Source organism: Propithecus coquereli, unplaced genomic scaffold, assembly GCF_000956105.1.
Source record: "Propithecus coquereli isolate 6110/MARCELLA unplaced genomic scaffold, Pcoq_1.0 Scaffold14, whole genome shotgun sequence".
NCBI lineage: Eukaryota > Metazoa > Chordata > Mammalia > Primates > Indriidae > Propithecus > Propithecus coquereli.
In genome coordinates this window covers 17,133,238-17,158,700 of record NW_012138302.1, presented here as the reverse complement: position 1 = coordinate 17,158,700, position 25,463 = coordinate 17,133,238, and the positions used below count along the sequence as shown (strand labels likewise).

At 35.9% G+C, this 25,463-nt stretch overlaps 1 protein-coding gene across 1 annotated transcript in view; it reads right to left on the bottom strand.

Moving 5' to 3' along the window:
- The window catches only part of FAF1 (Fas (TNFRSF6) associated factor 1), a 334,517-nt gene that overhangs the window by 106,390 nt on the left and 202,664 nt on the right, over window positions 1–25,463 (bottom strand). The window contains exons 11-12 of the mRNA XM_012639350.1: window positions 6,816–6,952; window positions 2,098–2,186 (exon numbers count right to left, since the gene is read on the bottom strand). Of these exons, the coding sequence (XP_012494804.1) occupies window positions 2,098–2,186; window positions 6,816–6,952 (226 nt within the window). The remainder of the gene's footprint in view (window positions 1–2,097; window positions 2,187–6,815; window positions 6,953–25,463) is intronic.

The following is a 25,463-nucleotide window of genomic DNA, read 5'->3' as shown; positions in this document are numbered from 1 at the left end:
TTATACCACTCCAAATTTTCATATTTGTTGATGTGGATACATTAGGTTTTATACCACTGTAATCAAATATTGTTTTTTCAAGTTACCTTATTTCATGTAAATTCTTCTAAATATTCACTTATTCAATCATTTAACAAACATTTACTGAGTGCTGACTTTGTCCTAGGTACACTGTTAGGGGATAGAGTTACAAGCACAAATATGATATGACTTTTGCTTTTAACAAACTCACAGCCTAGGCCGGGCGTGGTGGCTCACGCCTGTAATCCTAGCACTCTGGGAGGCTGAGGCGGGCAGATTGTTTGAGCTCAGGAGTTCGAGACCAGCCTGAGCAAGAGCGAGACCCCCGTCTCTACTAAAAATGGAAAGAAATTAATCGGACAACTAAAAACTATATAGAAAATATTAGCCGGGCATGGTGGCACATGGCTGTAGTCCCAGCTACTCGGGAGGATGAGGCAGGAGGATCGCTTGAGCCCAGGAGTTTGAGGTTGCTGTGAGCTAGGCTGACGTCATAGCACTCTAGCCCAGGAAAGAGAGAGACTCTGTCTCAAAAAAAACACACAAAAAAACAAAAAAAACCTCACAGCCGAATGGAAGACAGAGATAATAAAGGGAAATACAATAGTACAGAGTTATATTAAAATTGTCTACATGTTTCACATTTGCAATAATTAAAGAATACACTATTGAAAACACTCACTATACTCAGAAGCTCTTCATCATTGGTCAAAATCAAACTCTCCCTTATTCTATGGAAATCTTTTTTTAAAAATTAAAAACAAACAAAAAAATTAAAAACACTAATTTTACAAATATCTGTGAACTTAGCATGTCAATAAAAAATGCTAATATTTATTTCATATTTTATCTTAAGGGTATTTTCCAAATCCAGAAATTTCTGGATTGGTAAAGTACTAATGATTACTTCAGATTATTACTTATACCTCCTGCCAGCTATCTGACCTTGTACAAATTTGCTTAACTTTGACCCTCAGTTTTCTCATCTGAAAAGTAGAGATAATCAGACCAATTTGTGCTAGATTATCTTCCATTTTTCCCCTCAGGATCCATGTTCTTGCCCAGGGAGGTTTTCCTGCCTTCTATTAATAGTTTCTGACTGGGTTAGGTCAATAGGAGATACTAGCAGGAGATTCCAGTATTGAAGGAAAGTGAAGCTATTCCCTGGTTTCCTCCCTACTAGGTCCCCAAGGTTGGCTATATCCCTCTATCAAAAGCAGTCCTCTCCATACAGTACCTTCTCCTAGGCATTCAGGCCTAGAAATGGTAATGGCTCCCTTTAGTCTTGGGGTTGGTATTATCCCCTGTTGATTTCTGTAAACCCTGCCTGTGTCTTTATAAATGGTCCCCTTTTTAAACTCTTCGTAAATAACTGTTTGAAAGTGTCATCTATTTCTTGCCAGAACTCTGACTGATATACAACCTCATGGGTTATTTTGAGGATCACATGAGATGATGATATATGTAAAGTGCTCAGCACAGTGCCTAGTGCATTATAAATACTCAGTATTTATGCTTTAAATACTTACTATTTACACTAAGTGTAGAATACTGTTGTCATTATCAATACTGCTGTTATTATTTTATTTGAGGTTCTATGCTTATGCTACCTTTAACATCTGAATATGTTTGAGAGATTGAGAAATTTAGAACTCTGGAGATCTTTTACTAATTCTCACAGTACTTCAAAAATATATTCAAATGCAAAATGTGTTTATTGCTAATCAATTTCAATATTTAAAAAGAGTAAGAGGATCTTAAAAGTGAGTGATAAAATCCATATAGTAGACAGGATTTCTTGGTCTGTAATTTCTTCTGTAAATATGTTTCCAAACTCATTTCTTGAGATTGACCTCCTGTCACCACCCCAAAACTAGCAAAGTATCAATATTCCACAAATTTAAGCAAATTATTGGATCTCAGAGTCATGGAAAGAATGGACTGAAAGGTAAACTCAATGGCATAAAAGACCTTGGTAAATCTAGAAATGCATCTTCGGCATATTTATCAATCATGACATAGGCAGCATCATTTGACAAATCATGTCATTAAAATCTTCTTAACCTTTCACCTTACCTCATCCTTTATATCTTCCTGTTGTTGGGCTGTGAAGATCTCCATTGCAGCCATGAGTCTCATCATTAACTCATCTACTGTTGTGTTACCTAACAACACATGGAGATTGACAAATTTTATTTAAACTTTTTATATATAACTTCAAAGTATTAAAGTTATTAAAAAATGGAAAGTTGTTCTAGAATTAATCAGAAAGGAATAACTATAGTCTAAAAAATCAGTTAAATACTTTCATGTTTTCATTGCAATGTTTCATATGTTCGATAAGAAAGAGTAACAAGTATTATATATTAGCAGGTAAAATTTCAGAATAGTTAGATTTGAGGAACAGTCTCTTAACAAGGATTTTTAGCACTATAAAGAAGAACGTCCAAGTCATGAGCTTCAAAAAAATTCTTTTTAACTGTGAGAACATATCCACTTAATAACACGTGCAACAACTGTTTATATCGTCAGTGGTTAGCACTTTACATGTATTATCTAATTTAACCTGTACAACAATTCTATGAAGGGGTCATTATGATTTCGATTTTAAAGAGAAAGAAAATGAGCCTTAGATAGCTCAATCAACTTGCCCGACCAAAGTCAAGCTGGTTAAATGGTGGGGCCAGAATTTGAAATCAGAGCAGGCCACTTGAAGCCTATCCTCTTTGCCTCCTCAGTACACTGCTTTTACTTAGAATTATCTCCTATCACTACTATTTGTTTCTAGTGAAACAAATAGTAATTCAATTTATGGAAAAATCTGATTCCTTTTTTTTTGCCCAATTGATATGTTTTCCTTTCAGCTGCTTTCAAATGACTATACTATAATCTTTATGAAGAGGGTATTTAAAATGTTTCATTTTCCTTAATATAATTTTATTCCCTGTTCAAGTCCATAACAAACATATAGCACATATATGCCATTTCCTGAAAGCACTAAGTCCTTGTTACTTGCTTTGGATGTACTATAAGAGAGAAATTGATAAGTATACATAAATATATGACAATTCTTCTCTTAAACCTACAGGCAGGGTTAGTTTTTCTCTAGGACTTGAGAAGGAGTCTTCCTATCTCATTAATGAAATGGCCACCAATGGGAAACTAAAGAGCAAACATCCTTGCTGGTGTTTTTCCAGCAGGCTTTACTAGCATGATCTTTCAGGGGCCCTTTTCCTAGTTTTTCTTATGACCATTGGCAGCATGGGCTTAAGGAACATCTGTGATTCTTAGAAAAAGAAATGATCCAATTTGTTCACATCAGCACTATTCTTTCAATAAATGAGCTACAGGACAAATGTTACCTTGTCACTAAGGAAACAGAACTGGTTTTGTAGTCAGAGTAACAACCCTAGTTCCATTACTTATAGGCTATATGACCTAGTACCTATAAATTGTCTAGCATATGACAAAGGCTTTAATAAACATTTGCATAATAAAGAAATAAGTGAATGAGTAGACTGTAGCTCTCTAAAGATCAATTTTCTTACTTTAAAAATGGAGATAATACTAGTTCTGTAATGTTCTTGGAAGGAGTAGAGATAATGTAAAGTACCTGGTACATAGTACACACACAATTACTGGTTGTTATTATTAATAGATATGATAGATGGCAAAAGAAGTTTAAGAGTACCTTCAATGTAGATTTTATTATTAGACAAGTCCTGGGTTTCCATATCTCATTTGCAAACTGTAGTAATTAAGACTTAGAGCATAGGAAATAAATACTTTATGGAGTATACTGAAATCATCAGTGGGAAAATTCTATACTTGTAATGTGACTAAACATTGGCCATTAATTTTCAGGCTTAAGCCACTGCTCATCAGCTACACTTCAGCCCTAACTGCAAGGACCCACTGCCAAACTGGACTTGTAGGTACTTTATATTTAAATCCTTAACGATGTAAGACAGAGAAAAGGTACCAGTTAATGTTAATGCAGTTCAAGGCAAACTTACTTTCCACAGCCAATTGCAGTTCTCAAACTTTTTAATGTCAGGACTGCTCTACACTCTTAAAAACAACTGAGATGCTCAAAGAACTTTTCTTTATGTAGGTTATAGATACCAACATTTATTGTATTAGAAATTAAAATTGAAATATTTAAAAAAAATTTACCAATACATTTAGAAGCAACAATAATAAACCCATTACATTAATATAAATATTACATTTTTACAAAAAATGACTATTTTCCAAAAGAAAAAGTTTAGTGAGAAGAGTGGCATCTTTATAATATTTCTGCAAATCTCTGCAATGTCTTAAAAGAAAACAACTGTGTTCTCATGTCTACTACTACACTAAACAAGTTAAATATGTTGTAGTGGTTGAAATTTATGAAGAAAATCTGGCCTTAAAAAGATAGGTAGTTGGAAAAGGGAGAAGTATTTTGATAGATGACTGTGGACATTCTTCTTTGATACTACACTCAAGCTGACAAGTGAAAGTTTCTTCAAATTAGATACATGTGGAATTTGAAACCATATCAATTAACTTTTTGTACTTTGTTAATTAAAATCCATTGACCTTTAAATGGATCTTTTAACTGCTTATGATTTTATAACATCATGCATTAGTCATTTGGAAAACACTGGTTCACTGAGTTATATATTTCTTCTGAATGTTGACAAACTTCAATATATGATATAAAAAAATCACATTTGTTAATATCACCACTGATGTCATCAAAAAAGTATTTAAGCTGTCAATCTTAAGGTGCAGGATATAAATTTTTGCTTGAAAACTTAAATTTTATCAGTGACAAGAAAGTATCAGTTTTTTTACTTGAAAATGACAGATTCACTTTGCTCATTTTGGAGAAAATGACTGCCAAATACCCAGGTAACACAAGCATAGTTTGTCAGTCCTATTTTCAAGTAAAAATGATTTCTGTAAAAAAAAAAAAAAAAAAAAAAAAAAAAAAAAAAAAAAAAAAAAAAAAAAGAAAAAGAACTAGTTTAGCTCAAGCAACCACCAAGTGCTTTTGAGACAACCAGTATACGTCAGTACACAGCAAAGTGGTTTATTCATTCCTACCGCCACATCACACAAACTATTAAAAGCATTAAAATTTAATAAAAGCAACAATTTTTACTGCTTCATCAGGGACATTTTTAAATGGCCTTTTCTTGTTTAACTGCAAGTACATGGCAGTGAAGAATATGACAACTAGTACAGTTTTATGTGATGGCCTTGATTTGTGCTAAGGCAGTGGTCTCCAACCTTTTTGGCACCAGGGACTGGTTTCATGGAAGACAATTTTCCACGGATGGCAGGGGTGGCAGAGGATAGTTTCAGGATGATTCAAGCGCATTACATTTATTGTACAGTCAAACGTCTCTGCTAGTGATAATCTGTATTGGCAGCTGCTCGCCAGCGCTAGCATCACCACCTCAGCTCCATCTCAGATCATCAGGCATTACATTCTCATAAGGAGTGTGCAACCTAGATCCCCCGCATATGCAGTTTACAGTAGGGTTTGCGATCCTATGAGAATCTAACGCTGCTGCTGATCTGACAGCAGGTGGAGCTTATGTGGTGATGTGAGTGATGGGGAGCGGCTATAAATACAGATGAAGCTTTGCCTGCTGGCCTGCTGTTCATCTCCTGCTGTGTGGCCTGGTTCCTAACAGGCCACGGACCAGTACCAGTCTGTGGCCTGGGGGCTGGGGACCACAGTGCTAAGGTACCAACAGTTTTACAAACTATTGCTTTTGACCCACTAGTGCAAATGTCAATAAAGTAAAAAAAGGCAATAAAAAAGTCTTATTACAATTATGAAAATGATTTTGACCCTACAGATCCCCCAAAAGCATCTAGGATACCTCTGAAGTTTATGGACCACATTTTGAGAACTGCTAGCTATTGCAATATTGCCTGTAACAGGGAAAGCAGGAATGAAGTATTATCTTCATTATTAATTTACCCTATGCAAATCAGTTCCCCCTCCAGGTCTTTTTTAACATGTTTATGAAACTGAATGCTCTAGTTATAGAAAAAACATAAAATACCAGAGGTTTGGTTTTGTTTGGGTTTCAAAGATATTGGAATTTATACGTTCCCTCTCCTCCATCAGACCTAAATGGGGACAGAAATTAAGTATCCCAGACATAGCTTTAGCTTGGAGTACTTGAAAAACCTTTTTCCCGGTGGCATAGAGAAGACAGACTATTTTCAATTTACACTAATTCTTGGAATGCATTAGTAACAATAAAAAATTAAAAAATTATGCACTTTTTTTTTGGTAAAGTGTGTACTGTGGTTAAAAATCGCAGGCATCCTAGAACATGGAATCACACAAATAAGGAGAAACAAATGTCACTGTGAACAATTCAATCTACAATACACAGTGACTGGATTTTCCAGATAACTAGAGATAAGCATTTCTTTCAACTAATCAATGTTATAGCAATAAATCAATATAAATGAGAAACGTCATATTTGACAACTATGAGCTAATTGCTCATTTAGAGAATTTGGCAATTCTGAACACTTAACTTGAATATCCTATGTTCCAAGGGATGTGCAATTTTATTAAGATGTTTCTGTTAGAAACACGCAGCCTATTTTATTTTTTATCGCACTTATACTTTTTCAAGATGTTCTTCAAGATATTTTATATTTTAAAATGCAAAGACATTCACCAATGGAAAGAAATATGGTTAACTTCAATGGTAAAAACTATAAAGTTATCAAATACACAGAAGATTTTACTCTCTTTTTGACATGTACTTTACCTTGTATCACATTTAACACTTCATTAGATGATCGCTTTCCCATAATAATCAGGAAAAGTGGAAACTGATCTGTTTTTTGAGTCCGAATGGTTTGTGCAACAACACTGCCAAAATGTCTATTGCACATCGTCAGAAATCTAAAATGAGACAAAATCCAAAGTAAATTTTATTTCAGAGTTTAATAAATTTACTAGTATCCTAACAAAACTTATTATTTTATTAGTTATGTTAAAACGAGATAACCTGTCTTAAAGCAATATGCAAGATCTTGCTATATTGCGTTTTCAACTAAATCTTAAATGATACAGAAATGATTATCATATAGAAAAGCAGGAAGCATGCTCCAAGTGTTGTCTGGGTTGACAGCATAGGATTCATAATCTTAAACACTGCAAGCTGTGTTATCCTTAACCTATGAAGAAAACAAACTGAAGAATTTCAGGAGGAGAAAATTTCTTAAATAGAACAAATAATATAGCATGGTACAAAGATAAATTCACTAGCATCATCCTAAAAAACAGAATTTAGTAACATTTTTACAAGTTTTTAGAATCCAGAACTGTACTTTAGAATAGCGTTTTCTTCAGCAGTAGTAGGTCTTATAGTTTCATACTTAGTATGAGATAAAAATAATAATTCTAAGCTTTTGACCAAAAAAAACCTCAGAGATATTAGCATACTGAAGTCTAGCATTAGTATTCTTAACACGATCTGGAATAAATGAAAAAACTGATAAAGCTTTTCTCTTCTATTAGAGGACTGTTTGAAATTAGCATTTCTTTCAAGAGAAAAGGGTAGCTTATGATATGTTTTCAGATCTGATGGTAAAAAGTAAATGTCATAATAATAATGAATTATGAAAGACCAAATGCAAATACAGAATGCTTTAATAAGATCCAATTTAATAAAGTCTGTAAAAATAATGGACTTTTAATAACACAGGTCACAAAAGGCAAAACAGTGGAAATTCTGGGGACTAGCCACTGGTACTAGCTTATTAATTCTTAATTATGTTCATGAAAGGCAACTTAAATCGTGTGTTTTCTTATGCCTTATGATAATATTTTAGGTAACAACTCCTCTGAAATGCATGTTCTGGCTGATGAGCAAAGTCCTGTCGTCACATGCATTAGAAGGTAAATCTATTTGAAAAGATAAACGACATTAAAATGTCATGTGCTCAGATTCATTTGCTATCCAAATTCAAAACAGAATCAAATCTCTTAATTTTTAAAGCCAATATATTTTCTGTAGAAATTCATTTCAGAAATTTAGGCTGAATCCTCCATAAAACCTGTGCTGTGACTACAGAAAGTAGGTTTTGTTAAGAGCTACTGGAATTACTGGCAAGAGTATGAAGACCATGTCAGCACCACTGCAGTAAATTCACTGGGAGGCAGGTTCACATTACTCATTTAGAGCAGCAATAACCAGACCTCATGGCAATGATATGGCAAGGCCTTAAGAAATCCATTGTTGCCCATGACATAGTGCCGTCATGAAAATTCAAATCTTCACATTCCATACCTATTATGGGATAAAAGGTGGTCAAGCAGCCTAAGTTTCCATACTAAATTTCACATCCACATAATTTTAACTCATCAATGGAAATGTGTAGATCAGCAGACTAAAAAATTAAGATCTCATTTTTCTTTGTGCTTCTTTTTTAAATATTTGAAGTCAGTCTTGACCCTGCCATAATCACTGGCAACCTCTAAAATTAAGATGTCAAAGGACAGTTCAAATGACATTTTCTCCAAAAGGGAGTAAGTCTTTGTTGCTATCATACCAATGGATTACATGGATACCACGCAGTAGATACCCACTGCAGCACCAGCTTTACGAAAGATATTAAATATAAGATACCCCTCAAAAAAGGAAAGAAGAAAGGAAGAGAGAGAGAGAAAAAGAGAGAGAAAACAAGCAAGCAAGCGAGCAAGTGGGGAGTGGTGGCTCATGTCTGTAATCCCAGCACTTTGGGAGACCAAAGTGGGAGGATCGCTTGAGGATGGGAGTTCAAGAGTTTGAGAGTGACCTGAACAAAATAGTGACACCTTGCTTCTATAAAATAATTTTTTTAAAAAAATTAGCCAAGCACGGTGGTGCATGCCTGTAGTCCCAGCTACTTGGGAAGCTGAAGCGGTAAGACTGCTTGAGCCCAGGAGTTTGAGGTTGCTGTGAACTATGATGACACCACCGTATTCTAGCCCTCTAGCCTGGATGACAAAGCAAGATCCTGTCTCAAAAAAAAAAAAAAAAAAAAAAAGGGTGGTGGTGGGGAAGCAGATCCACCCAAAAAAAAAAAAAAAAAAGGGTGGTGGTGGGGAAGCAGGCAGGCTCAGGCTGAGTGGTTTTAAGAATTCCATTTTAAGAAAAAAAAAAAAGAAAAAAAAAAGGAATTCCATTTCAAGAAAGTTTTGCCTGGAAATTGTGTACTCCCAAATTCTTTCTGTGGAAATGAGCAAGAAGGAAAAATAATTATGAAAATGTAGGTATCTTGTTTGGTGTAAAATACTATAAAACACAAATTTCAAAACCACACAGCATATTCAAGAGAGGTGCAGTCTCTAAAGGCACACAGCCATTCAATTAACTACAAAAAAAACAGCAAAGTGATCAATTTCTTTACTAGTTATTTGCAAATCACTTTCATTTTTTGGAAATAGTTGGGAAGTATGCAGGGATTACACAGCCAGCTGACACTTTATAATAGCTTTAACTATTTGTTCTAACCAAAGACACTGTTAAAATTTTAACTGATCTGATTAATCTTCCTAAAATCTGAATCATGTTTGAGATTTTCAAATTGCAATCACTGACAAGCCTGTCGGGCCAATGGACAGTACCAAATTGTAAAATTGCTACTTGTCAGTTCCTTCCACTATAAGTAACAAGAACTTGAGGTAACACTTCACAACACATATATCAAATCTTTCTCATGGCTAGGAGGCTCTGCTTCCCCTTCCCAAGATCATTCATAGCACAAGATTACCTCATAACACACTATCAACAGCAAAAAAATTCAGTTCAAAACATTAGAAGAAAAACGGACATGGGAAAAACAAGTCATTTCAAGAGAAAAAGTATAGTTCTCATAATTCTGATATTTTCTTCCTCTTGAACAGATAAAAGTGTGACAGTGTATCTAGTGGCAGGGACAAAGTTGTCAACCCAATTGCACATGGCATTCATGAGAATTAGATGTCATGAAGGGATAGTTTCCACAGCTATTGGATTCCTGCAATCTCAAGCCCCAAGGGAGGAAGCAATGACAAACTATTCTGTAACAAGGGGAAATTGTTCTGCTTTTTTAATTATAAAAGATTTGAATAAATCAAACAACCTATAGATTGTAGATCTATTTGAGGAGGGGAATAAGAAGTTACCAAATCAACCCCAAAGACCAAATGCTAAAATGACAAATTTGAAAAGACAAAGAATAGGTGCCCTCACTAAGGGGATAAAATGAGAGAAGAAGGGAGAGGAGGAAGAAAGAAGGGTTGAGAAAATGAATGAAAGAAAATGGTTAATCACAAATCAGATATACTTTTATATTCACCAGTTCTTGCTATTAGAAAACTAGGAAGGTAAGATAAAATGGTTTTAATCTCTTTAGAAAGAAAAATAAACAATATCTGATGGCTGGCATATATTAATCAGTAAAATTTTTGGTCTCTGAAGCATAGATCTTTTCTATCTTGCTAATGGAAACCAGGATTACTAATAAATCAGATATGGAAAAAAGTCATCTTCTTTTAATTCAAAACAGAATATAGTTTAGTTTCTTTCAATCTAAGCCACAAGTCACTGACTTTTACTAAGCTGTACTCCAACATAAAATATGTATTAAATGAACCTAGCAATTTAGGGGGAGGGAGATGAAATTCCACAAACACATATTGTCTAACTACTGCATACCAGGTACTGTAAAAGGAGGCACATGTGATAAAAAGTGGAAGCCTCAAAACTGCCAACTACTCTATTTAAGAGTTCCTGATAATTACATTTCAATGTGACTCCTGTAAGTTTAAAGGAGTCTCAGCCATAAAGTGGGAATAGCATTTATCTTTAAAGCACTTGTCTTCTAGTAAGGATAAAATCAGGTAAGAGATAGACTTGAATTTATGCCTAAAATATAGTAGGCCCTTAAAATTGGTAGCTATTTTAGTATTATTAAATGTATAATGATATTTAACATTTTTATCATTATTTCTTTTAGGATTAAAATGATAGTTTACACCTAGAGGTCAAGGCCAACATTGAGAGATTTTTTTTTTGCGCAGTAAGATACAGTATCAAAGAGCTGTTGACGAAATAAAAATTGTCACTGTTTTCATTCAGAAAATGAATGCATTGGTATCGATATGTAGAAAATAAGAAAATACAATTTTACATGCTGCAGCTGTGCAATACTACAAAATTTTAAACATTTAAAAGTGGATACAAAACTAAAATCACTATTTTAAATACATTTATATTTAATCATAATGTGGCAAAAGGTCAAAGGGGAAGCAGACATATGTGAAGGGGTGAAACATGAGGGGCATCCTTGGTTTATAACAACCCACTCTCCCAGAACTAATCCATTCTCTTAACCACTAATTCAGTCTCCTGAGAGCAAGAGGGAGAACTCACTACCATGAGAACAGAGGCAGAGCCCCCATGACCCAAATGCCTCCCATTAGGTTCCATGTCTTAAAGTTTCTACCTTCCAACACTGCCCCACTGATATGAGTTTTGGTGGGGACACACAAACCATAGCATAGTCCTAAGTCTTTGGTTCAAATTGAGTTAGGAAAACAGGGTACATGACTAAGCTGGGGGAGACTGACTATAAAGGCAGTGATCCTCAACCTTTACTAGTCTACGAATCACCTAGGGAATTTATTTAAAAGGTATGTTCAGAGGCCAGGCTGGTGGCTCACACCTGTAATACACAGCACTTTGAGAGGCTGAGGCAGGAGTATCACTTGATGCTAGGAGTTCGAGACCAGCTTAGGCAACATAGCGAGACCTCTTCTCTACAAAAAGTTAAAAAAAAAATAGCTGGGTGTGGTGGCGCACACCTGTAATCCCAGCTATTCAGGTGGCTAGTGGGAGGATCGTTTGAACCCAGGAGTTCGAGGCTGCAGTGAGCTATGATTGTGCTACTGTATGCCAGCCTGGGTGACAGAGTGAGATCCTGTCTTAAAAATAAAGTAAAAAGGCAAGTTCTTCAGCCCTATTCCCCAAGAGATTCTGATTCAATCAATGTGGGGTGAGGTCCAGGAAACTGCTCTTAATTTTAATAGACCCCTAACCCCACCCCAGGTGATTCTGATGCAAGTGGTTAATGGCCAACTTTGAGAAACATTGCTGTCACGATATAGGACTGCGTTCCTTGTGTAAGGCTTTAAGCTGCCTCTGAAGATGGTTTTTAAAGAAGTCATCCAAAAAATGTTTTGGGCAATGGCAACATCACTGGACCGTGTCTAGTCTCCCGAAGTTACCACTTTGCAAATGTTAGTTCCCACTTACTTTATTTGTATGGGTGAGCTCCAATCTGATGTAGGACAAATAAATAAATACCTTAAAAGTCTATTGGCTCCAGGTGATGAAGGAAAAACAAAGCGGGGAAAGGGAAGTTGTAATATAAAATAGAGTGATCAGGAAAAGTCTCACTGAAAAGTTGACATTTCATCAAAGACTTAAAAAAGGTAAAAGAAGGAGCGAAACACATATCTGAGGAAGGAGAATTCCAGGGTGGAAAGAACAGCAAATACGAAAGTCTTGAAGTTGGAGAGTATCTAATGTATTTGAAAAGTAACAAGGAGGTTAGTATAGCTTCAGCAGAATGAAGCATAAAAGACAAAATTGATGACTGTGACAATTTCCACATGGCAGGGGGGAAAAAAAGAAAAAACCAAAAACCTTAACAAGGCCAGAAGATAAATAATGAACAGGGGGAAATTTTCTGAATGTCAAACCACAGATATAAAATTACATATATTATATATAATTCCTACAAACCAATAAATACAAGATCAACAAACAATATATTTAATGTAAAGACAGCTTCCAGAAAGGGAAACAGTAATGCTCAAAAGCATGTGAAAAGATACTCTAACTCATAATGAGCTAACCCCTAATTAAAGCTATACTAAAATACCATTTTTCACCAGTCAGATTAGTAAAGATTAAAAAATTTGGCACTGGCAAGATTATACAAAAAGAATCACTACTACACACTGTTAGTAGCAGTGAAACCGGTACATTTTCTTTGTGGGCAATTTTCCAATATCAATTAAGATTTAAAAATGCATATCTACTCTTAACCCAGAAGTTCTACATCTGGCATTTAGTCTATAGATATATTTTTCTGTGGAAATACTGCATGTTTGTAATAGCAGAATATGGAACATAACCCAAATGTCTATCAATAAAGTCTGGTTAAATAAAATTATAGTATCTTACGGAATTTAAAGGAAAACTTTGTAGCCATAAAACAGAAAGAACTTTTTGTGAACTGATGTGGAATATCTTTATGATATAAAGTTAGTGGAAACAGTCAAGTGTTAAATAGTATTTGCCATTTGTGTAAAACTGGGAAAAAAATAAATATATATTAGCTTGTTTATATACAAAATAATGTGTGTCTCTGTGTTACTCTCTGCAGAGGAAAAATGTTGTAAGTTTCTTATTTATCCATCCAGAGATTCATTTTCCAGGGGCTGTATAAGAGCAATTTTCTGTTAAATGCCATGTAACATTTCTTCCATATTCTGTCTTTTACCAATAAATAGAAATTTATGAAAGTCTACTAAATATATGACAAGATAACGCATGGTTGTTGTCTTTGGATACTAAGAATATTTTGGCTTTTATAAATCAAGGCCCCCAAATAGTAAATGTAATCTGGTATATTACCAGGGACTAGATTTAATAGTTCACATTAAGTGCTGGAGGAATCAGAAGGGAATGGGGGCCTAGAAGTCAGGGACAACTTTATGTTGCAAGATGGTGCTCCTGGAAAGCTGTTAGGAGATGAACATCTCTTACTCATGTCTGCATTCCTAGCACCTATTACCTAATGTACATTTGTTGTATGAATGGGCCAATTCACTTCAGGAAGGTTTATCTCCACCATGACAGTACTGACCATACAACCTTCCTTTTCCTCTTCCAACTACTTCTGAAATCAGTTTAATTCAAAGACAGTCGACCATAATAATTCATGGTCTCCAGGGCTCCTTTGACTGTAATTCCATCTTCACAGGTCACTGGGACTCTCAAAATAAACAGGTGGTCCATAAGTTCATGATTCTAAGCTTCCCTTCTGACTTTTAGCAAACTGCAGTTTTTATTAATATATAATTTCATCCTGTCACCATCCAATGACTGAAAATGTGACTTAGAAAAGATTTAAAACATACCAATATTAACAAACTAGAGTAAGTGGAAATTACTGCAAGCAGCATAGTATTGTGGGAAGAACAAAGACTTTGGAGTCAAACAAACCTGATTTTGACACTTACTATTAATAGTTTTTTCCTTTGGCTTACTTAGTCTCTCTGAGCCTCAGGTTTTTCATCTATAAAATGAAGATAATGATACCTACTTTTGGAATTAGCCTATGTGGATTAATAAATACTACTTCTTTTCCTCCCCTTTCTGTGCTTCAGAGTCAAAATTGGTCCCCCCTCTCAAAAATTAAGGATATGGTGAAATGTTTCCTAAAATAAGTTATAGCAGCAATCTCAGACTTATATCACTAAATAAGGAGTTATCCTTAACACTGCATTTGGCACTGGATTTATTGCTGTGTAACTTCTAGAGTATGCACCAGCATCTTCATGATGCCCTACTATAGAACAGAGATTTAAAGTAAAGATACACATTGATGTGTATGTGTGTGTGTGTATTGATTGACTGATTTAATGTCGTCATGTTCTCTGATCTTTTCCACCTGCCAAATTTAGAGACTTTGTGATTTTATTGTATTAAAAAATGTTCAGGCATTTATTTCAGGGCTGGTTGGTTTCTCTTGGAACTCTGACATTTATACACAATTTCCTAATGTATTTGAAAACAACTATAATCCCATTGGATAAAAAAGTGTGGTAGAAATCTCATACACAGGAGGAAAGTCTTTAAAAGATAAATGACCAATAGCACAGAATATTAGCACTTCAGTCACTCATCAAAGCTTTCTAGCAAGAATTGATTTCAACCCAGCATTTGATAAAGGCTCACTTGAGACAGCTGATGTATGACAGAGAGAGTTGAATGGACATGTTGACTATGTAGGCTTTCCTCTAAGCTTTAAACCTATTATGAGTTAGATCATCAAAAAGGAATATTTGAGAACCATATCACCTAAGCTCCCTGAAGTATTATCATTACTGGAAAGAAGATTCAATACAAAGCCCTCTGCTTTCACAGGGGATTAATACTAAAAACATCTATTTAAAATAATCTGTCTTCTGCAAAACAACAGTGGAAGATAATTGTTCTATTTAGTTTTCATAATGACTCTTAAATAGAAAATTATACAACAAAATTCTCCCTTGAACGCAGTGTCAGAAAATCTTGAGAAGATTTTCTACTAGGCTTCCATATATCAGACAATGAGAACCATAAATGGTAAACTGTAAACTCTCGGCACAGTACCTGGAACATAAGAGAAACACAATAAATATATATGGAATGGACAGATGAATGAATATATGCCTATGATATTTCCTTTTTCTCCTTTAGCTGCAGGAATTATAGAGCTGAACGAACTTCAACTCAGCTGCTTATAAATATTCATCTATTTGCCCTTATTAGTTGGTTTATATCTGATTTTTATTTTATTTATTATTTACATATTATTAATTTATTATTTTATTTATTTTTATTTTCCTGTTTGATATTGTATTTACTCATATAGCAATTGTATCTGTTTTTAAAAGTAAGAAAATTATAAATGCTAAATGGAAAAAAGAGACATATATGTAGGAGAGAAAATAAGGGGAGCAAGAATGTTTTCCCAATTCAAGCATAGTACATGGTACATAGTGCTTAATGAATACTTTTTTGGATAAAGAAATGGATAGATGGTGCAGTGAACAGGACTATAAAAAGCTAAAATCAATGACGATGAAGTGACTATAACCTGAGGATTCTGCATCCCTAAAATAAATACCACGATTTTACAAAGTACAGACCAGTAAACTTGCCCTCAGTCCCCACAAAATCTAGAAAAGTTGCTTAGACAAATGGTTTATGAATATTTAGAACATAGTAGGGATGAATGGGAGGCAGCATGGGTCATTAAGAACACATCATGTCCAAAACTAACCATGAGCTTAAAAGACTGAGAACACATCAGCATTCCATAAGCTTTAACTATCTGGACTTCAGTAAGGCATACTGATAAGGTGTTTTAAGGGATCCTTCAGTATTTTATAATATGGAAACTGTAATGTGGAGGGTTTAAGCAACTCACCCACAGTCACAATATGGCCTAGTGTCATAGTTTGTGGTATAACTAGAATTCCAATCCCAGTCTGACCAAATCCAAAGCTCATTCATATTCTTGACCATTATGATGTTTTGCATTCTTGTAACATCCAACAAATAATTATTGAGCATTGTAGTAAGAAACAAAAGTGAAAAATACTGATACATTCTTATCCTTATGAAGTTTATACTCTAGTGGACCAATAGCACAGAATAATAAAACTTATAACAAGCAAAAGTAATGGTTTATTATGGAAAGTTCTAGGAGGGTGCTACTAAAGAGAATGATGATGATGGAGGAGCCTTCTCTAGAAAGATTCATCAGACCTTTTTGAAGAAGGGACATTTAAACTGAGACCTGAAGGACAGAAAAATGGGTTCATTTCAGTCTTTCTGATGACTTCTGTTTTCTCAAGCAACTAATGAGGGCAGCTGGGAAGGGGAAGAGTGAGGGGTATGACATGCTTGGGGTATGAGAAGTAGTATGAAACAGACATCTCACCCAGGCAAAGAGAACTAGGGAATCCCAGTAGGCTTGCCCAGCATTACTATGTGCTCATTTAAAGTTTGTGTTTATTAAAAAAAAAAAAAGTCAGTGTGATTTTCTCCAGCAGTATTCAACTGTAAGGGTACAGGCATACAGAAGGTAAATAGGTGGATCAAACAAAGTGAGCGCAACAGAGGGAGTTAAAAATATAACAAGAAAATTATAATGATGAAGATCAAAATCTAAACAGGATGAGGAGGGAAATCAGAATTGGAGACAGGAAAGGGTAGATGGAGTGAGAGAAAGGTCAATAGACTGGAAGGCATGAGGAAAACAACTTTAGCACTAATGATGCTTGAAGAAATGAGTGGGAGTAGTAGGAAGTGGTGGTCAGAGCCAGATGTTTGTAATCAAAATATATGACATGATACAGTTTCTACTGATGACCACATCTAAGTGTGTGGTAAGTAAGGGGAAGAAAAAAAACTTTCCGGAGTTGGACACATCTAGGAACTGAGAGAATTATCAAAAACAATGATAGGAATAGAGATGACAAGGAGTTAAGGTCTTATTTGTGAGTGATAAGATTTGGAAGTTAACGGATAGAATCTGAACCCCCAAAGATCTTGTCAATGAATTGTGTTAGCAGAAAAGAACAGAAATATCAACTTGTGGGAAAACAAGTAGGCGGGTTTCAGTTGACTCCCTGGCTTCTGACAACAGAAGCCAATAATAAAATTTCAGAATAGAATTGTGCATTGCACCAGACAAACCTCCTCTGGAGCACTATGGGACCTTTGGAAGGGGCTGGATCTAGATACACTACCATATAAGGAACAGGGGAAAGGACTAATTATATGTGATAAGAAACAGCAGGGAAAATAAGGTAAATGAGAGCTATGGTTAAACTGATAACAGGCTGTAATGCAGAAGAGAAGTTATGCTTATTTCAGGTAATTGCAAAATGAGAACCAAAAAGGAGAAAGTTGTGGAAGCTCTTTAGAGAAGAAGCACTGTAGAAAAGATCCTTCCAGTTTTAAGAGCAGCTCAAAAAATGCTCTTTTGAAGCTTTCATTTCCCTGTCCTAGCAGTATTCAGGAAGAGGTTGGAATGTCAGTTAAGCATATCATAGGAAAAAAGGCCTGCATGCCTGCAAGTTGTACTGCTAAGGATTTGTCTAATCCCCAACTCTTAAGGTTTGGTGAATTTCATGTTTATTTTGTTCCTTGAGCAACTGGTCCACATCTTATCCTTTTTTGATACCGCCATGGAACTTTGTACACAATAATTATTCAGTACATTTTTGTTGTTGAATCATTCAACATGGCAAGATTATGGAACAAGAAACATTATGTAGAAGAAAAGCACAGGTGGAGTTGGGATTTCTATCTGGTACAGCCCTTTGGCACAACTTTTGGTAAGTCACAGAACCTCTCTGAGACAAAAATAGTTTCCTCATATGTGAATAGGACCTTTGCTGTTTACCTCGGAGAACTGTGGTAAAGATTAAATGAGGTAATGTACATAAAGTGAAGATTAAATTAGCTCATGTATATAGTGTCTGGCACTATAATGTCAGTAGGTGCTTAATTAATGGCTGTAGTTGTTATGATACGTTTTCATTTTTTAAAAATCGGTCGTGACAGTATTGCTCTTAGTTACTGATACTTTTTCAATAGTTGTTCCTTGTCACAAATAACATTAGCTTGAAAGACAGTTTGAAGTGAAAGGAAGCTGCCTTTAAGGGTAAGAGGAAGCAAATGACTGGCTTCCTTCATTACATCCTACCACAATCACTCAGACTAGATTATCACAAGCTGGTAAGGGCAGCATGCTCATGCTATAATCTAATATACTTACAAACTTCACCAACATTTATTTTAAAAATGTAATCCTGCTTACCTCATATTTTTCTATGGAAAACAACTGTGTCCAAGTCAGAATATTAGAGATAAAAGTCAAAGGTCTCAGGTCAAATAGGTGAGGCTCTTATTTTCAGAGATGTAAAAGAAAGATCTAGAGACATCACACTACTTTCTTAATACCATCTTATTTTTCATATTTCCAGCCTGATTGAGCCTCACTTCTTAATTGCTCTACATTTTATGATTGATGTCTGATGGCATAAACAATGAAAAAACAGTTGTATTACTATTAAAAAATCATAGTTTTTTAAAGAACAGCAACTGACATATGTAAATGTGTATAGGCTGGCTTTAAGAACTAATAAGTTAATACATAGCTTTCATAATAGCCACATAATAAATTTTTGTTGCTGAGGTTGAGTAATTTATTTGAGAGCTGCTCAGAGACTCCAATACCTCATTTACTGCTGGGACTGGGCAACATAATTTTTCAGATAGAGGTATGGCAATCAAAGTTTCTTTATTTTTCACGTAACCTTGCCTCATTCCTTCCTTAGTTGAGGTGTGTAGAAAAGTATATACTAAAGAAAACTTTCTTGCTGCTGATCATGTATTGAGGAAAAGAAAGGTACATGAAAAGAATCAATTTAGAATTTTTTAAATTGTTGGCTGTAGCTACAGACTGAGTTAGCCAACAGTAGATAAAACTGACAGATAGCGTTCTAAAAATTCCTATAGTTAAATAAAGGATTTGTGAGTAATACAAAACTATCCATCACTCTTTTCTATTACTCTAATGCTATCAAGTGAAGAGATAAAAGTATATGCTTAAGGAAAGGACACCAAATCTATTCACTAATGAATTACCCAAACACTTAAGAAACAGTATTCCACCTTTCTCCACAATTACAGATTAATAGGAAATTTCAGATTTTTTGTGGTATATTTGGCAGGTTAGACCATTAAGATTGTTGAGCACTAAAATCTCTGAGTGTTTATGCTGACTGATAGGCAAAAACTGTAAGATATGTCAGAAGAACCAGTTTACACATGTGGTTTTATATGACTGAGCTTTCTTTCAGAATTTCTCTGCTTTACTTCCAATATTTATGAAAGAGGAGAAATGTGCTATCAATTTAAATGGTATATATAAGTAACAATTTTTCAGAAACAACCACAAATATAAAAGTTATTAACAATGAGAGAGCAGTTAAGAAAACAAATCTTTTGTGACCTTCTCAATTTCAGGTAAGAAGAAAAGCAAAAGACATGATGGGGTATATATATTTCAGATATTTCACTTTATAAATGTCTTATTTTTAGAATTTGTTTCATTAGATAACTTATATTTTCTAATATATATATAAAAACTAGACCAAGCACCTCTGGCAGCCATATTTATTTCAACTTGCATGCCCTAAAACAGCGGTCCCCAACCTTTTCGGCACCAGGGACTGGTTTGATGGAAGACAATTTTTCCACAGAGTCGGGGGGAGGGCAGAGCTCAGGCCGTGATGTGAGCGATGCGGAAGGGCTATAAATGCAGATAAATTTTCTCTTGCTCACCTCCTGCTTTGTGCATGCCCCCCGCCCCCCAAGTTTCATGGAAGACAATTTTTCCACAGACGGGTGGAGGAAGGGAGGTGATGGAGCTCTGCAACCTGGTCCCTAACAGGTGATGGACCGGTAGTGGTCTGTGGCCTGGGGGGTTGGGGATGGAAGCCCTAAAATACAAGGTTAACCAGCTGTTGGGAGTGAATATTTCCACATAATTATACATGAATACACCACAGAGGGTTCACAGAATGAGAAAGGATTCAGGAACAGAAAAAAAACGGGCAGAGGCTTGGAATTAAGATCAAACTTTCTATATCTTGAGGTGGTGATGAATCTTTTAATTTTGTGACCCATAATCAAGATACCTAGAATATTCAAAGCATAGAGTGATTAGGAGAAAGACCAAGAAAAACACCCATAAACTAACAGTAGACTAAGAAGAAAGATCTAGTGTATGAGAAGAATAGGATTTGATAAAAACTTACAATATTGTTTTGGACTGGCTTCTCAATACTATCGCCTTTGTATTGTTCTTTTCTAACAACAGTTTTCATATAGACTGTTTACTGACAATTGTATCTAAGTTAAATGCACATTTCCTGAATAGCATTAATTAGATTAACGTAGAGGAAAAAAATAGGCTTTTTTTTTTTTTCTAACACAAACGCTTTGATTCGGATACCACGCATACGCTCCCAGGCAGTTGTAATTGCAGTGCTAGATAGAAGTGTGGGAAGTATTCAAATCAGAGTAAAAAAGGCTTGTAAACTGGTAATTTTAAATTATCTCAAAGGACATTTTTAAAAGAATAATCTATTTTTAAAAGAGTGAAAAATGTATTATGAACAGTTTGGCCATCATCTACATAGAGACTGGCTTGTTCTCAATCATAAGAGGCCATCACCTTTCATCCGTTCCCCCTTTCCCTTCCTTTCAATACTATTAGGAAACTATTCACAAGTGCACCCTTGGACAATGCTGAGCAGTAATTATGACTTGCTGACAAAGAGATATGAACAATTACTGAGCCCATTTTGAAACCCTACACTAATAAAGTCATTAGATGCTGCCCTTGCCATGATCCCTCTAAAAGCTTCTGAAGTTACAAGAACACATGGCATTGTTTGCAGGGACAATTGCTGCTGGCAGAACACAAACCTTGAGTTAAACCATGCTGCAAATTGATCTTGACATTCTGTTAAGACCGCCACTAAAAATCAAAAGCAGAGGAGAAAAGGAGAAAATGAGTGGGCAGGATGTAATCATGGAACAGGAGGGGTTCCTCCTCACCTTCTCTCCTCCCTCTTCACAAAACAAACCAGGGAGAAAATGACAAACTCTCCTGGTGTTTTTGGAACCTTCATTTTAAAGCATTAATTAAGCCCTTGACCTGGGATGTTTAGGATGGCAATACACTTCCTTTAAAAGTACTGGAAGGAAAATGTTACACAAAGGGAATAAAGAAGTTTGGGGAAAATTATATGGAAATCTGGCATGAAGGCTCTCTGGAAGTCTTAGTATTCCTGACAACAACATGTTCATCTTTTTTATCAGTTACCTCTGCAGAATCCATATTTATTCTTAGGTAGCAGCTAGAAATTAACACTCCTTGTGTCTCTGATGCAGACCCCGCACCTGGGCTATGTTTGCTGGATCAAATGGAACTGTAGGGTTAGAGTAGCACAGTCAGTTAGGCTTCAGCCAGGCATGAACTACTGAGTACTTTGGAATTAAGGGTAAGCCACTGTGAATATGGCTAATTACTGAGATGGAAAGTACAGGTGAAGACAGCCTACCGATAACAAGTGCTTTAAGTCAATTAACTCTTGCCAAAGATTAAGTAATGTGGAAAACTATCACTTGACTATTAAGGCTAACAAGTACCTGTCAGCACAGCAGCGGAAGTCTGCAGTGACCTGAAATACTGCACCCAAGGGCATTAAGTTCAAAAGCTAATATTGACAGGAAATAGAATTCTGTCTGTGAACACTGGTACTGTGTATACAAAATTTAATGCAATGCTATGTACATGTTACATGCAACTGTGTAACCCAGGCACCAGCAATTCCTAGGGCACTGTTTACAGCTACTCTGAACACTGCTTAGAAATAATGTGCAATGCCTGATTTAACGCTTAGCAGCATGTACGCTGATGAGCAAAACATTTTCACTTCAGCAACTTACAAATAAGCAACTCATTCCTCAGCACTCATAGCTGGCTGATTATCCAGCTGGCATTATCTTAGTCAAATTCAATGTCTGATTCTAAATTTTCTAGAATTACATAATCTAAATCAGCACCTGTATTTGCCTTGTGGGTCCTCCTGGTCAGAACAAGAGATGCCCACTAACCTATTACTGGTTAATACTAGTGGTTTACTGTGCCATATATGGGATGTGGCTTTTCTTTATGAAGCCACTTCAGCCAAGAACCCACAGCTCAGCATGGAGGGTACTTGTGCCAATGTTCCTATACATCCAGTACATGTCCACATAGCTTTAATAGAGGGAAATTAACACTTAACTGCATTGATGCTTCATATAGTAATATTTATGGTTAATTCTAATGGTGTCCAAATGGAACATGCCTGACTGCTTGGCATCTCTCACCATGCAGTCAGTCTAGCATTCTGGTCCCATGGACATGTTTACTTCAATCAATGCCACCACTACTGCAGAAAGCTCAGTACCACCCCGGAATGAACCAATTTGGGGGGCCAATTTCTTCTGGGATATAACAGAGACTTGGTGAAATCTGGGGAAGAAACTATGGAACCACTGGATGAACTCATCTGGGTTGGAATTCAAGCTCCTTTCCAAAAGGCCTGGAGCCCCTGGGGCACATGAACGTAGGCCATGATATTCTGGGGCCCTAGAGGGCCAGCAGAAGACAAAGTACCCAGTATGGACATTTTAGTTCATTCTGCAAGGAGAATGAAGGCTTCAACTTTATTAGTCCCATTAGTGGCTACAGGGGAAGATCACACAATTAGAGGGATGGAGTGGTATTTCTAATGCTCTTGCTATTACCCAAACTGTTTCTCTCTTATTCATTATTTTTCAATAAGCCTATTAGAGATTATATGTTTATTATCAATATAGCACTACTTTTTAAAAGGCACTTGTATAAAGCAATGAGATTACAGACATAGCTCCCTCAGGGAGCTGATAACCTAGCAGGGAGACAGACAATAACTATATGATGTAATAAGTGCTATTAATACAAGTTAGTATAGGGACATTATGGGAGCATACAGAATGTGCATTTTAACCCAGACTGTGGCAAGGGAAGGATGGGGTATAGGCAAGGCCTTCTAGAGGTGATATCTGTCCTGAGTTTTAAAAAATTATTCTTTCATAGCTAAGCACTCATTCACTAATAACATATTGTACTCAAAAATATTTTTATTGTATTAGTTAAATCCATGATGGTTTTCCACATGTTACACATCCAAAAGAATATCTGATCTCCGTTTCACTGTCTGCTTGTAAGCATATGCTACTACTGGGAAACCGCCGAAGTGAATCGTTAATAAAACAACTTCTTTGGACTTGTCCATCCCCATTGGTGGACCTTAATTCAATCTGGTTCAGACCATACAGGATTACATTAGCTGGCCAGCTCCCTCTATTTTTTCTCCCTTTCACAATTATCTCAACCACTGACCCTTCATTCTAGATACCTAATTATGAGGTTTTAAATACTAATACTGTTTAGTAAAAAATAGCAAAATCTGTAATCCAGTAGACTAGGAATTTTATCACAGTAATATAAAAATCTCTGAACAGAAAGAGTGAAATTCTAATTTCATCTGTTTGTCATCTAAGTCCTTCTCCGAACCCCCTCAGGTATAGCAACTCACTATGAAGTTCATCTGTACTGCTAAAGTACATACCTCATATTATATATAAACACTTATGTCTGCCTTGCCTACTAGACTATGAGTGTTTTGAGGGTTAGGATTGTGTCTTGTTCAACATTTCATCCTCAGAGCATAGCACCATTCCTGGTTCATATGAAATATTCATTAAGTGTTTATTCAATGAATAAACATGAAGGAATACAGTTGGTCTTTCATATCTGTGGGTTCTGTACCTGTTGATTCAACTAAAAGAGGATCAAAACTATCTTTAAAAAATTGCATCTGTACTGAACATGTTCAGATTTTTTTGTCATTATTACCTAAACAATACAGTATAACAATTATTTACATAGCATTTAAATTATATTAGGTATTATAAGTAATCTAGAGATGATTTAAAGTATATGGGAGGATGTGCCTAGATTATATGCAAATATTATGCCATTTTCTATCAGGGACTTGAGCATCCACAGATTTTGGTATCCATGGGAGGTCCTGGAACCAATCCTCCAGGGATACCAGGAGATTTGCAGGATCTCCTTTTTTACTATTTCCTCTCTGTTTTTAGCTCTTCCATTTACTGGTATATCCTACTATTTCTATCAGGATCATTGTCAAATGGATGTTTAAGAAATTACAGCCTGGCACAGTAGTGGGCACCAACTACCAGGGAGGCAGAGACGGGAGGACTGCTTGAGGCCAGGAGTTCAAGGCAGCAGTGTGCCATGACTGAGCCTCTGATAGCCACTGCACTCCAGCTTGGGCAACATGGAAAAACCTCAACTTTAAAATAAAATTTTTTTTTAATTAAAAAAAATCATACCCTCTGGAACCTCAAGACTACTAAGGGCTTTCTGTCTACTGCTTTAAGAAAGAATGGCCCTTGGCCGGGCGCAGTGGCTCACGCCTGTAATCCTGGCACTCAGGGAAGCCGAGGCGGGTGGATCGTTTGAACTCAGGAGTTCGAGACCAGCCTGAGCAAGAGCGAGACCCCATCTCTACCAAAAAAAAAAAATAGAAAGAAATTAACTGGGACAGCTAAAAATATATAGAAAAAAAATTAGCCGGGCATGGTGGCGCATGCCTGTAGTCCCAGCTCCTCAGGAGGCTGAGGCAGTAGGATTGCTTGAGCCCAGGAGTTTGAGGTTGCTGTGAGCTAGGCTGACGCCACGGCACTCTAGCCCGGGCAACAGAGCGAGACACTGTCTCAAAAAAAAAAAAAAAAAAAAGAAAGAAAGAATGGCCCTGAAATCCAACAAAACATGGCAGCCAAGACTGTACAGAATTTTCCAAGAAAAAAACGCCCACTTAGTATGTAATATTGACATTAGAAGCAAAATTCTTAGATGGAATTGGATGCATATATTTATTTGCTAAATGCTTATTGGGTTTC